The following is a 15442-nucleotide window of genomic DNA, read 5'->3' on the forward strand; positions in this document are numbered from 1 at the left end:
ATTCCTATTTTATTCCTGCAATTGGTATGGAATTCTTTTTTTAAAAAAATTGATCAGTGTTTTGAAATTAGATGTGATGAACATGTGACCTTAATTTACAAAATCAACATCATGTTGGATTCAATGAGACATGAAACTAGTGCATGAAACAGGTCTCAGTAAATGTTCTGATAGACTGCAATACACTGCCCCCTGCTGGTCATTATAAAGTCTGCAGATGTCATTTGACATGAATGTCATATTTGTGAAACAAAATAAAGGACTCTGTAAAATAAATGAAAATCAAATATTTATATACAGAATATTTATGTACAGATGCTGAAAAAGACATTTGAACAAGATGCACACCCAGTAAAATAAAAAAAAAAGAAAAGTCAGTTTTATCATGTGACTATCATGCTGTCATTTCTGCACAATGCACTTTACACCAGATCAAAATAAAACACTGTGAGGTCGTTCTAACCGGAAGCCCAGAGAGCTTCGACAATGCAGCACAATGCCCTGAAGCATCAGCATCAAAATATACTTCAAGTACCAAAAAGTACTCATTGTGCAGAATGCCCTATTTTTGAATAGCTGGACATTTTAATTACTTTATCACCAGCTGTGACTACAGCTGATAATCAACCATGTTTCATAGGGATGTGACTACATTTAGAAATGTCATGCATTTTTAGGTATAAAGCAAAAGATGCAATGAAATAAATAAGCTATCACATATTAATCCAAATGAATTCACTGAAATACATCTGCACATTTCTGCAGCCTGACTTATTACACACGTGAACACAGTACACATTTGTTTACTGCAAGCTTGTTTCAGAGATGTGATGCAGTTAAATCTGTATGCGTCTGTTTCCTTGTAGTGTTAGTAGAGATGGTGAACCTGACACAATCCTGTGTTTGGTGTGAAGGAAACCAGTTAACAGCCGGTTTAGTGAAATTCTCTTGAACTCATGGAAAACTCATCGTCGTCTCGAAGTGAGCAGCTGAAGCGTCCCGTGTGATCAGAGGTCCTCGTCGTCCTCGCTCACCATGACGTCGAGCTCTTTGTCTTTCCGTACGACGCTCTCGGTGATGAACTCCTTGTGCTGCTCCTCCAGCTCACGCAGCTCCGCCTGCAGGCGCTCCAGGTGGAGCACTCGCCGGTTCCTCAGCAGCCGGCTGGGGAATGGGTTCATGTCGTTGAAGGCGATGCTGGTCAGCTTCCTGCATGGACACACGCAGGTGGAAAGGACTCGATCACCAACACAGAGGAACTGGAAACTGATCAGCTTGAGTGTTTCTGTTTTATGCTGCTTGATACTTCAGGTACTGCAGTTTGAGCAGGAAATACTGGACTGACTGGACCACATGTATCCGAGAGCTGCAGATACTTAAAAATCTTTAAATCGTTGTTACTGTGATCAGGGAAATTTAAACTTCTCACAAAATTTCAGTAAAAAGGGTTTGAAGCTCAAAGATTCAACAGCTACATCCGCTACACTTCTGAGAGTGTAACAGCTCGTAGATTAAGGCGGGTGGAGGCGAGTGCGTACCTGGCATTGGAGACGGTCTTTGTGAAGAAGCGTAGGTACTGGTAGATCTCCACGCTGTCGTGAATCTTCAGGATGTCGTCCTCTTTGTATTTGAACAGAGCCAGAGTGTATCTGAAGATCACCTGCAGCACAGACACGCATTTCATAACAGGACACTCACGCCACACAATTAATTGGAAACTTTGAGGAGGTGAGTCATAAAATTACTCTTTCAGTTGTGGTGCAGTTGGGCCCTTTACTCATTACAGCTCTGATCGATTTCCAATAAGCCACTTGGTTCCTCAGTTGCCAGATAATATTAACTTACTTGGTAGTTGAGCTTTAAGTTTAAATTAAACTTTTGGGTTGGATCTACGTGGCTGAAGCTGTTGTCAGCATTTATCCCTGTGTGGTATATATTTCTGTGTCTGAACTGTGATTTTATTTCCTGAGACAAACGATGTAAAAGCTGTGCTGCATTTGTCACATTGCAGAAACAAGCCCAAAGCCATTGTCCCGCTCATCGTCTGGATTTACGCTGCTTGTGGTAGACTGTGAGGTCGTTACTAGAATGATCTGCTTTCCCACTCCTATTTCATGTCACATGACAGTTCCCCATGCTTAGTAAACAATGTCTTATTACTCCTAAAATGTAAATAAAGACATCTAAAGGTCAAAACAAAATCATTTTTGTTTCCATGGACACTACTGTGGTGCATTCAAGTGTTGTCTGCATTTCTGTCATGGTGTGTTCGGGTGTATGGTACCTTGGTACCCTCATACAGGAAGGCGTCCCACAGAGGCATCAGGATGTCGCTGGGCAGACTCTCCACAAAAACCACCAGGAACCAGTTGAAGGTGACCAGAGAGACGTCAATGTTGTGATCCTCAAAGTGAGATGCCAGGCGAGGAAGCTTCTCCGCCATGAAGTCCTTCAGCACGCGCTGGTCCGCCTGAGCACAAAGACTCACAGAGATCAGCCTCACTGATCACTAAAACAGATCACAGCAGGCAAGCAGGTGAGTGTGTCTGCTGACCTGAGAGGCCACCAGATTCTTGGTGTAGTAGTCCTGAGGCATGATGGCTTCCACCACTGCCACCAGACACCAGAAGGCGTCTTCGTCACTTTGGAGGACCAGCAGAGCGAGGGCCGCTAACCTGTGGACATTCATGGAAGGTGAGGTTCTGCCTGGAAGGCGGGTCCACATAAGAACTCAGATATAAAATTTATACTTTTGTTCTGACCTGTTGAGTACCTGGCAGTAGCCAATGGCAGGGTTATGCCCGGAGAAGGCCAGAAGGATGCGGCGGAGCTGCTGGAGGGCGGGGCTGGAGGGCGGGGCTGGACGGCGAGGAGAAGTGCTGATTGGTCGTCAGGGTTCGGTGAAGGTCCAGCTGGACCTGCCTGGAGGCAGGATTAGGAGCTGTCCGACTCTTCTCACACAGCTGGAAACAGAACAGGATTACTGAGTGCTCGCCAGCATTCCCAACAGGAAGGAGGAGGAGCCACCTGTGCTCAGGTGCGGATAAAGCACTCTCTCTCTCTACAGCTGTACCTGCTGATAGCGTTGCATGTGGCACTCTTGGCTTGTCAAAGTTCTGGCTCGGACCAAACAGCGCCACACTCTCTGCCGATACTCCCGAGGGACGCCTTCACGCACCAGAATTTTGAGCTCAGGTGAGATGATGAAGTCATCGTCGGACCTGCCTGCAAGGTACTGAGCCCAGCGGCTCAGCAGGGGGTGCTCCAGACCCTCCTACAGAGACAATGATGTATGATATAAAAAGAGGATAACCATTATCTGTTAAGCATTATGTTACAATTTAACATAATGTAAAATTGTAACATTGTAAACATAATGTTACAATTTTACATTATGTTACAGTTTAACATCATATAAAATTGTAACATTATGTTTACAATGTTACAATTTACAAATTGTAACATTGTAAACATAATGTTACAATTTTACATTATGTTACCGTTTAACATCATATAAAATTGTAACATTATGTTTACAATGTTACAATTTACAAATTGTAACATTGTAAACATAATGTTACAATTTTACATTATGTAACAATTTAACATAATGTAAAATTGTAACATTGTAAACATAATGTTACAATTTTACTTTATGTTACAGTTTAACATCATATAAAATTGTAACATTATGTTTACAATGTTACAATTTACAAATTGTAACATTGTAAACATGATGTTACAATTTTACATGATGTTAAATTGTAGCTGTTAAGGGTGGTGAGTTAGCGAACCTAGACGCGGACCTCTCGTTTAAGTTGAACAGTGTCTTTATTTACAGTGAAGCCAAAATCAATCCACAGTTATCCACAGTGCAAGTCCCTTCAGTGCTCCTCTCCCCGTCTCCCCTCGTGTGTCCACAAAACTCCCTAGAATCAGTGAAGTGTCCCCTTCCGTCTCTCCGTCTCGATCGCGTCCAGGCTTATTAGGCAGCTCAGAGTGGCAGCACTTACGGGTCGGAGGTAACAATCGCAGCGGAGAAAAAGCGGAGCGAGAGAGGAGAACAAAAAAACACACACACACAGGTCGACCGGTCGGGGCACCGTCCGACTCTGACAGTAACATAATGTAAAATTGTATTATGTTTACAATGTTACAATCCCTACCCTCACCTATGGCCACGAGCTGTGGGTAGTGACCGAAAGAACGAGATCGCGTATACAAGCGGCAGAAATGAGCTTCCTCCGAAGGGTGGCTGGCCTCTCCCTTAGAGATAGGGTGAGAAGTTCGGCCGTCCGGGAGGGGCTCAGAGTAGAGCAGCTGCTGCTCCACATCGAAAGGAGCCAGCTGAGGTGGTTCGGGCATCTGACAAGGATGCCCCCTGGGCGCCTCCTGGGTGAGGTGTTCCAGGCATGTCCCACCGGGAGCAGGCCCCGGGGCAGACCCAGGACACGCTGGAGAGATTATATCTCTCGGCTGGCCTGGGAACGCCTTGGGACGCTTGAGCGGTCAGCAAAAGTCGACTTCCCCCATCACCCACTCATTCACAAAATTTCCCTCGGGCCGTGAACAGGTGATATAGCAATCACTATTACTGACACCACGTGACCCAAAGCTACGCCTATCCACAACATTCCGGCCCCTAATTATTACATTTTTACAGTAATAATTACACATCCAACACCATAACTCACAACACACACTTCATCATATCACAGACACCCAGTGAGACAACATAACATACTCAAAAGTCCACCAAAGTTATTTTCTCATGTCTTCTCTTCTTTTCTTCTGTCTGCACATGGTCAGTCAGTCATAGGCCAGAGGTTACCAGCACTTAGCCTAAATATAGTCAGTCTGATGTACATCTCATAACATTAAAGTCAATTCAAAGTTAGTTATGTCACACTGTGTCAAAAATGTCATAGTCATGGGTCAGAGGCCTCCTGAAGAAGGCATATCTTTGTGATGGGTCTGCACACATGGCTGGTTGGGGTCTTAATCCAGACCTGACGCACAAGCCCCCTTTCATCTGGTGCAGCTCCGGTGACTCTCCCAATGAGCCAAGAACCACGAGGTGCAGAATCATCCACTATAAGGACCACATCTCCAGGAACAAAGTTACGTTTAATCCTTCCCCATTTCTGGCGCTCTAATTCTGTGACTGGGACTCTCTTTGCATATCCTCTAGATATAAGATCTGTCATGAAGGCAGTGTAGTCTTTATGAAAGTCTTTATCTCTGATGAACCTTTTCTTCAAACCTAAGGCTCGTTGCTCAATTGCACAGTTGTCAGGCATTCTTATGTCTCGGTCTTTTAGTGGCAGGGCAATGCTGTAGTGCCAATCCCCCAAAGTCACCATCTTGCTGGCCAATTCCAGGAACTTCAAGTCTTCCTTTGACAGCCCCATCTGTTCATCATTGCTGCTCTCAGGAAAATCCATCTTGAACTGCTGTTTCCATAGCTTGTCCAGTGTGACAGCAGAAACTCTGTTGGCGGTAACTGTTGCCAAACATCCTGGCCTTCCACAGCATTCTCGATTAAGTGGCCCATTCACAGTCCAGCCGAGCACAGTCCTAATGGCAAAGGGTCCATCACCTACACTCCGGATGACCTCCAAAGGTTCTAGAGCTCTGGGCATATTCATGCCAATCAAAAGCTCAACATTGGCCTTAATTTCTGGCAAATGAACATGCTTCAAATGTGGCCAGTCAACCAGGTCCTGTTGATTTGGGATGTTACCAATATCTACAGGCATTTTATGCTGAGTGAAGAGGTTAGGCATATCACAGTACATGTCACTGTCCAATCCAGCAACTTCAAGTTCAGGTACAATGAAACTGTCCACCACTTTCTCCTGTCCCATGGTGCGCAGGAGAATCTTTGTCCTCCTCCCAGCAATATTCAGCTTGTCCATAAGACCCGCTGTACAAAAGGATGCTGAACTCCCTTGGTCCAGAAAGGCATACGTTTCCACTATTCTTTGACCTCTCTTTGATTTTACTTTAACTGGCACAATGGCAAGCTTACAGTCCTGTTCACCGGCCCCAGTAAGACCACTAGTCTGGATCGTAACAGGAATGTTATCTGCCTCATTATTAGGTTTGATTTCATGTACAGTGTAGTGTAAGCATTAAAAGATCATAAAAGGAAACACTAACATTTATGTGAAACTAATTGTAATAAAAAAAAATGAACAGGTGCTTTATAGATTTAAAAGAAAGAATCTGAAAACAACACTTTTTTGGTCTGAGTGATCAAAGTAGAAAACAGAACTGATGTTCAAGAACAAACCATAGCTGCACTAATATTACACATCTCCATTGTTGTGGTGAACAGACATGTTGCTTTTAAAACCACATGCAGTGTGTGACCGTGACTGTTCACTGAGACCATGAACGCCACTTCGCTGAAGCCTTCGCCTTCTTCTTCTTCTTCTAAATTGGAAGCAGAAGGAGCACGAGCTGCTTTGATCTACTGAAAGGAAAAAGCAGAATATCTGAGTTGAAACCAGTCAGCTGAAACCAGTAAGACAGGAACAAATTCAATGCAGTGTCTCAGGTGGCTTAGCCTGTTACAACTGTTGATACAAGCTAAATACAGTTAACACACAGTGTCAGGGAGCTCCAGTGTGGGAACTAGTGGCTTTAGGTTTGTAGTCATTTAACTTTCATCCCTTCATTCATTTAATTCAGGAGGAAGAAATGTCAGGTGGGTGCAGGCTGGTTACATGCATTTGGTCCCATGCTGTCTTTAACTTGGTTCACTTTATGGCTGGGCTGTATGTGGGCTTATATCATGTTACTTGGGCAGGAGTTCCTGTCCCCTGTTAGACTTAGAAAGTTTCTCCATAAGTAGAGCTTCTAACTCTTCTAGCACATCTGTGGCTGACAGTTTTTTGGTGGCTCTTTTTACCCCACACTGGTTGTGAGTGTGTAAATAGCCCCACTAGTTATTTTGGGTTGCAGTTAACTTGGGAGGAAGAGGTAGGTCTGCCATGACTAGATGAATAACAATTATCTGGGATACATAAATTTCATAATGCATGCATGTATCTCTATAAACCTGCCTGAGGGCTGCCATTTTTTACATTCAGTTATTTCTTTGTTGAATCTAAATAATGAATGTGTTACAGTTAAACTGACACTGATCAGTGTAAATGGCTCATTGGGACACAGAAACCTTTAAATTAAACCCTATCACCTGATATCGAGTGTCAAACAATATCAAAGCTGTAAAAGCTGTTTACAGTCAGAATTTATAAAACTATGATTGTAAATAAATTCAAACAAGTGAGCTTTTCTCTTTGTGCTGAATATCAACACTGTGATTTCTTAGACTGTAAGCTTTACTTTAGCACAACCAGTTGTAGAAGCTGCCACTCCAAATGTCTTTTGATAACAAGAAAAAAATACCTTTTCAGTCCACGGCCTGAAGTTCTTCTCCGACATCTTCTGCCATCGGCTTTGTCTGCTGGTTTGAAGACAATAAACCACAAAAAGATGATTTAGTCACTTTGTCTGCGTCATGCAGCTCGAATGTGTCGTGTAACGATGTTGAATAGCTGTCGTTATCCCTCTGCTGTGTCAGTAGGATTGTACTGTACAGCATCTCATTGATATGTGAGGAATGCTAATGTAACCCGATAACAGACTTACATCATTAAAACATAAAGGGCAGGAGATATTTAGATATTTTTATATTTATATTACATTTTATAGCTGACGGATATTACTAAATAGATAGAATTTACTAAATAGCTGGATGAACATGAAAAATATGACTATAATAACAAATGACCATGAGAGCCAGTAGAATTAATTCAACTGGACACTCAAAAGACGTCCTTAAATGCTCTTTAAGTGGCGGAACAGATGAACAAACAGTTAATCGCTTACTTGAGATGAAATCTGCTCAGCTACTTTGAAAACAGCTTCTAACTGGTTCATCCTTTAACAGGATAACTGCTCAGGGGTAAGGCCATCATGCAGTCCAGCAACCTTTATGGTTCTGCTTTGATTCACCAGGAACTATTAGGGAAACCTTCCAGCGCCTCCTGTGAAAGACACAGGCATAAACACACAAACATTTATTAACATGTTCCACAGTGTTCCAGTTTGATTTTCTCATCCTGTGGACAACAACGTACATGGATGCAGGTTTATTGTTAACTTTTGTAAGGTTTATTTAGTGAACATATCCAGCTGCAGCTCCACTGTGATCCTGAACTGGATAAGCACTTAAGAAAATGTGTCAATAAATGGACATACATCAACTTACTATATTTATCCAAACAGACGGGACCAATAATGCTTCACTGAGTTAGAGACTTTAATGTCTCTTCTATGTAAGAATGTCTCGTGCTGATATACCTGCAAACTTGACAACAAAGGTTTTTCAGACTGCATGTAGCTCTATGTCAGCTCACACATTTACATTTATGTCACACTTATTTCTGCTTTCCCATTTTATAATTATTACTTACATTTTGATTAGATACCTTGAGTTTGTAAATGATCAGATTACATAATTGGAATAAAATGTATCCAATTCAAGGTTGCGGGAGGATGAAGCCTATCCCAGCTGATACAGGACAAAGACAGGCTGCCAGTTTATCGCAGGGCTAACACAATATGTGTAACAGAAAATCCACTTAAATGTTTGATATTTCTTATAATAATCATAATTATGACTATTATTTAAAGGTTTCTTTATAAATACATTTTGATTTTTTATAACCTCTAAAATATAAACCTGAGCTGTTTCAGATTCTGACCTCTGACCTCACTGCAGCTCCCTCTTGGAAGTATGTCTGCTTCTTGTCCCCAGTGTTGACCACCTGCCCTTGATATCACGTACTGTACCTGAGGAACAAAAAAGGACAAACACTTGCCTTCATTTAAGAAGTACATTCATACAGAGGTAATCTATGGAAACACACTAGTTCAACCTTTGGGAGAAATCAGTTCCTGTGAAACATTTCTGTAAATTAACATCATATGGAGAATGAATGAAATGAGTTCTTCCGGTGACTCAGCAGTCAAACACTGACAAATGAAATCTAGTTAAACTATTAAGCATATTTGCTCTTCTGAAATCTGTGTTAAACAACAACAAACATAAATTAGTAACAAAAATACAGCTGAGTAGATATTACAAACCACCAGCAGCCATAATGCTAAATTTTAATCTTCAAATGTTTCTGAGCCGTCTTCAACCTGCTTTTAACACATTAAAGTCCCACAGTCAATGCAGCCTGACTCAATCCTAGATGTTCAGCACACAGAGGTACCGTTTGAAGTTTAGTGTTAACCTGAGTCACTGATCATTTGCAGTATTACAGAGTCTGGCAGTCTTTGCATGATGTCCACGTCACTATAAGTTTCTAGCTGACTCTCAGGTGTGCCAGCAGGAAAGAGTAATAATAATCTGCATCCTGAGGTTTGTCATGCAGGATTAAATTTACAGTGGCTTTGTTCACACATCTAGGATTGTATTTTACACTGACCCTGGGTCAGTATAAGTATCATACAGTTTAAACGAAGCACTGAAACTTGCACATATTTATTACAGATGCACTGAAGCTAATCGAGATATTTGCTGTCAACCTGTGGCTGCGATTAATCACTTTACTGAAAACTTTATTAACTAGTAACTTCATCAGTCATGACAGAAGCTAATATTTCTGTGCTAACATCGTTTAACCAGTAACAGCTTTCCTCCAATATAAGCTAACGTTTACACCGTAACTTTAAGCTAGCACCATAAAGACGGTAAAACACGTAATAATATCTACAAATGCATCTTAAAGCTCTTATATTAGCACTCGGTGTATTACTAACATAACCACATTAACATTACTGACACTCGCTGACTTTTAATAGTCATTCTATAAATGCTGTCCGTTTAAATGGTCCTGTACCTGTACACACTGCATATCCACCGGATTCCAGCCAGAGTGGATTCTGGAGTCTTCCACGCTCCTGTTAGTGATCCTCCATCTGGATGGATGAGAACAACCTTCTGAACAATCTAGCAGGTCTCCTTGGGGGGCACGTCTCCCCACCCCCCAAGCGAGGGCCGTGGCAGTGAAACTGCCGGCTGAGAGAAGGCTTGAAAAAAAAGGACATTTATCATTTCTTCTTCGGCCACCTTTTTTTCTCATCGTTTTTCCAAAGTACACATTAAGCTTCTTCTGCAATAACACACTAATTACACATGGAAACCTACCTACTTCTTTCTTCATCACAAACAATTACACTTTCTGTAAAGTGCTTTCAATAAAACAGAAAAGAAAAGTGTGTTTTGTTTTGTTTTTTTATTCAAGATCTGTTCACATGTACTTAGCAAAGGTGAGTACACAGCATGAGGAAAGCCAAAAGCAAAGAGAGCGTATGAAGGTAATATTGAAGTAGGCTTCGTTTTGAAGTGGTGAAAGGCAAAGGCATGAGTGTAAGGTAATAAGGGGTAATGAGAGAGATGAAGAGCGGGCGGAGGACTTGGCTCGAGCAGGAAAAAGCAAAAAGGAAATGCGAGTGCGTTTCCCCGCCCCCCGCGCAGGGCCGTGAGTTCGTGGGGGGTTCGAACTGGCGGAGTTCTGTAGCAGAGTCCTCGCCACACGTCATAAGCCAAACGACCGGCCGAGGGAATACTTAAAAAAAAGGACATTTATCTTTTCTTCTTCGGCCACCTTTTTTTCCCCATTGTTTTTGCAAACTACACATTAAGCTTCTTCTGCAATAACACACTAATTACACATGGAAACCTACCTACTTCTTTCTTCATTACAAACAATTACACTTTCTGTAAAGTGCTTTCAATAAAACAGAAAAGAAAAGTGTGTTTTGTTTTGTTTTTTTTATTCAAGATCTCACATGTACTTAGCAAAGGTGAGTACACAGCGTGTTGGGTCTGGGCCTCTTTGCTTAGGCTGCTGCCCCCGCGACCCGGCCTCGGATAAAGCGGATGAAGATGCATGGATAGATGGACTGATGTTCCAATTGTAACATTATGTTTACAATGTTACAATTTCACATTATGTTAAATTGCAACATAATGTAAAATTGTAACGTTAAGTTTACAATGTTACGATTTTACATCATGTTACAATTTAATATAATGTAAAATCATAACGTTAAGTTTACAATGTTACAATTGTAAATATAATTTACCCAATTAATTCTGTCATAACAGAAGTATGACTTCTCTGTGTTATTAATCCGTATTAATATTGTAGGGATATTAATATCCCTACAATATTAAGCATCAGACTTTATCAAATTTTCTAAAAACTTTTTTTGTTGGATAGTGTAGCGCAGCTGGATAGTGTAGTGGTAATACTACACATCTTTGGAGTCGCACGTTCGATTCCCACCAAGTATCCAGTAAGGGTCCTGGCTAGACCCCTCATGCTAACCAAAAATCCCTGGAATGGTGCGGCTACGTCTGCAGTCTCTCCGCTTGAATTTAGAGCTTGCTTGTTTGTTAAATGTATTATTTACTGTTTTTAGTTTACTCCATGACGGGGCTGGATATCGGGCGTCCTGCACCACCCATCCGGTCTGGAGCATAGCGAAACCATTTCTGCACTGTTTGAACGAAGGTGAACTCAGAAACTGCCCCCACCTGCTGAGTCAGGCCATCTAAGACAACAAAAAACCCCAAAAACAAACAAACAAAAAAACAGTAAAAAAGAGGGGTTCAATTAGAGTTCAAATATGAATAACCTCTCGCCAAAAGTCTTTAACAGCTAGAAAGCTGGCAAACTACTAAGCTGATCAACATGAAAGGCACAAGGTGGAAATCAGCAAACTGCTGCCTCACTTTGTTCACCTGTGCTCTATATTTCATGGTCCGGTTGGCTGCAGGACCAAACATTTGGCCTTACACCTTATTTCTTTATGTTTTGCTTCCAAGGTGCCAGACTTGTAGGTAACTTTTTACACTGACATGACCTCAGCAATAGTTTCCAATCTTTCAACTTCCTTGGGCTTTGGCTGCTTTTTTACTCATTTTCAGTCCAGTCCTTCTACCTGACCATTTTCAGAGAACTCTAAGGAGCTTGGGGGAAAAAAGCAACCGGACTTCTGTAACTTTTTTGAAGACGTTTCGCTTCTCATCCCAGAAGCTTTTTCAGTTCACTGCAGCCTCATAAGAACGTGACACAATGACATTTAGATAATAAAACTCGCCAAAAATGAACCTTAAGAGCACTGTCTCTTTAAATACCCTCTTTTGCTTGGTCTGCTCCTTATTTTTTCTCATTTTTTCTTACTTTGGAGGACCAGCAGAGCGAGGGCCGCTAACCTGTGGACATTCATGGAAGGTGAGGTTGTGTCTGGAAGGCGGGTCCACATAAGAACTCAGATATAATATTTATATTTTTGTTCTAACCTGTTGAGTCCCTGGCAGCAGCCAATGGCAAGGGTGTGCCAGCCAGCAGGATGCTGCGGAGCTGCTGAAGGGCGGGGCTGGAGTCTGAAAGTAAGAGCTCGTTTAGACTCTATTCTGTGAACAGGCTTGCTCCCACGAATATGTGAATTCATCTGTAAAAGAGTTTAACTCTAATGCACCTGTTCCTCCTGCTCCCTGCTGCAGGGCGGCCTGTTGGACTACGAATGCCAGTGCGGAGCTAAGAAGATCAAAGAGGAGTTGCTGTTCTTGAACCTGCCAAAGTGAGTAACCTCAAATCGGTCCCCAAAGGCCTCAAACCACCACAGTTCAGTCGGTGTCAGTTTTGTTCATGTCATGTCCTCCTTGCGTCTTCCTTTGAGCCTCTCCTCTTTGTCTCATCTCTTTCAGTGTGCTGATCCTCCAGCTGAAGTGGTTTACGTTCACTCCATCGTTCACCGTGGAGAAGAAGAACAGCCCCATTGTTCTGACACAGCAGCTGGTGATCAGCCAGGACACAGCCTTTACTGAAGAGGTAAGGGAAAAGGCACACCGTTCATTTCAAGTATGGATGGAGCCCATTTCTAAGCTAACGGGTGGTGCCGCTGCCCTCTCCCAGTAAACTGCTCGCTATTTGTTGGTCAGCGTGATCAGTCGTTTGGGCTCCTCAGCTTACAGCGGTGAGTGGGTGCTTTCAGACACATGTGCTGAATGCAGGTCAGCTTTGAAAGTTTATGAGACGTTAATAAGTGCGCCTTCTCCTCTCAGGACATTACGTCTGTGACGGCGTTCACCAGATGAGCGGAAGAGACGATGTCACAGACAGCCGGCTCACGTACGATGACGAGTTGGTCTGCCAGACCACGTGTGAGTCTGTGTGTGAGCAGCGGCAGAGAACAGCTTACCTGCTATTCTATAAAAGACAGGTGACGTCTCCCAGCAAACAGTCAGCATGTCTGTGCAAATATTCAGTGTAACTTGTAGAAAAACCCTCACACTCAGTTTATTTGTGTTTTTCTTTTTCTATTTCTTACTTTCTTTGCCGCACTAGAAAGGCAGCAGAGTCGGGACTCAGATCTGCAGCAACACCTTCATTGTTATTGTTATTATTGTTGTTAGTACTGTTGTTGTTATGATTGATATTGTTACTGTTATGATCAGTTTTATTATTATTATTATCATTATTAATTTTTTAATACATTTGTTTATCTTTATTATTATTAGTAGTAATGTTGTTGTTTATGTTGTTATTGTTATTATTATTACTGGTATTTTTGACATTATTATTATTATTTTGTTGTTATTGTCATTATTAGTAGAAGTAGTATTAGTTATATCATTTTTATATCAGCCTGGAGTGAACAACATGAAAGCATGGATCCATCCTCCCTCACATTCACAATTCAGGCTGCTGGTGTAATCGTGCGGGGGATATTTTCCTGGTACACTTTGGGACCTTTAAATGCTACAGTCTGAGTATTGTTATGACCACAGTGTACCCTCTTCTGATGGCTGAAAGTAAAAGGGGGTCCAGTACCGGTTCCGGTACCAGGCCTACTGACAATTTAACATAATGTAAAATGGTAACATCGTAAACATAATGTTACAATTTAACACAATGTGAAATGGTAACATTGTAAACAGAATGTTACCATTTAACATAATTTAAAATGGTAACATTGTAAACAGAATGTTACCATTTAACACAATGTGAAATGGTAACATTGTAAACAGAATGTTACCATTTAACACAATGTAAAATGGTAACATTGTAAACAGAATGTTACCATTTAACATAATGTGAAATGGTAACATTGTAAACAGAATGTTGCCATTTAACATTATGTTAAATATAACTAACGGATTTACTTTACCAAATGGACCATCCCGGCCTTGCCGTATTGGTCTATTTGATTCACCTTTGTTTTTATTGTTTATTTTATTTTCACTTGCTACACATAGGACAGACATGACTGGGGGAAAGAAAGGGGAGAAAGAAAGAGGGAAAGAAAAACAGCAGGGAAGAGGAATGGTGATAAAGGGCAAAAAACAAAAACCAACAAAACAAACAGATAAAAAATATATATATCAGTCACTTCAACTCAAAGAAGTCCAGACGCTTTTCTTTTCAAGCTCCTTTGACTGACTGTTAGGACAACTTATTTATTGCAAGCATGCAGTACAAGAATAACTCGATGTTTCTGACTTTGCATTACGAATTGTTTACCCACTGACAAACATTTCAAATGAAATTAAATTAAAAAACAATTTGTGGTAACCTGATTTTAATTCAAAAAGAATCATTAACAACACTTCTTGTAATGGTGTCAAAATCAGCCCAACTTTTACTTTCAAATGCAAAAAGTAAAAGAAAATGAGCCAACATACTGGACACATATAATTGTAAATATAATTGTTTATAAACAATTATACTGTCATCATTGTTACAGATATGGAAACTTTATTAACAATTTGTCCAAGTAAAAAAATGCCCTGCTAATTGTTGGGGTTTTCTCTCCTCTAGCCCTTTCCTTTAAGCTCTTCTTTACATCCCCCCACCTTTTCTTTTTTCTTAATAATATAACAATAAAAACAATTGGCTGCATTTTAAATGTGTCAGATCAATGTCTTTATTCAAGAATACAAGAAATGGTAATAGCTGCATGTGTGTTTGTGTGTGTGCATAATATGCATACTTTACTTGTTGGATCCAAATCCCACAAGGAATCAAATAAAACAAGAAGACAAACAAAAACAAAACAAAAATATATTTCTCTCCCTTCCCAGGTCAGGTTCACAAAAGCATTGCAGCTCTTTATTCCTCTTGTACAGCTCCAGAGTCTGTCAGCCAAAAAGAAACTACTGACGTTCCAACACCCAGTGTTTCTGTAAACACAGATGAAAATGAACAGTCATCCACATCTAAAAGATTTGTAGATTCGAGGGACCGGTATAATACATCTAGTACATCTTTGTTTAAACCTCAGAACACAAAAAGGGAACAAACCATTGTATACAGATTTAAAAGTGCGCAAAGCAACGAACAGTCAC

At 41.1% G+C, this 15442-nt stretch overlaps 1 protein-coding gene and 1 long non-coding RNA gene across 2 annotated transcripts; both read right to left on the reverse strand.

Annotated features, from left to right (window-relative positions):
* Positions 1–3746: 3746 nt before the first annotated feature.
* Positions 3747–7473, reverse strand: LOC309691129 (uncharacterized protein). Its single transcript, XM_082508694.1, has 2 exons — positions 7417–7473; positions 3747–6478 (listed from the first exon to the last, which is right to left on the reverse strand). The coding sequence occupies exon 2, from the start codon at positions 5916–5918 to the stop codon at positions 4929–4931; it is 990 nt and encodes a 329-aa protein (XP_082364820.1). The 5' UTR covers positions 5919–6478; positions 7417–7473; the 3' UTR covers positions 3747–4928.
* A 178-nt stretch (positions 7474–7651) lies between these two features.
* Positions 7652–10080, reverse strand: LOC309691133. The gene is made up of 3 exons (XR_014271892.1): positions 9924–10080; positions 8778–8865; positions 7652–8057 (listed from the first exon to the last, which is right to left on the reverse strand). It is a non-coding gene; the product is annotated as an uncharacterized lncRNA (long non-coding RNA).
* Between the last annotated feature and the right edge of the window lie 5362 nt (positions 10081–15442).

The sequence above is a fragment of the Aulonocara stuartgranti genome (genome assembly GCF_965226115.1).
Source record: "Aulonocara stuartgranti genome assembly, chromosome: 2".
NCBI lineage: Eukaryota > Metazoa > Chordata > Actinopteri > Cichliformes > Cichlidae > Aulonocara > Aulonocara stuartgranti.

Excerpts from the sequence above, each read along its gene's own strand:
- LOC309691129 (XM_082508694.1), bottom strand. The coding sequence starts at position 5,918 with ATGGACAAGCTGAATATTGCTGGGAGGAGGACAAAGATTCTCCTGCGC.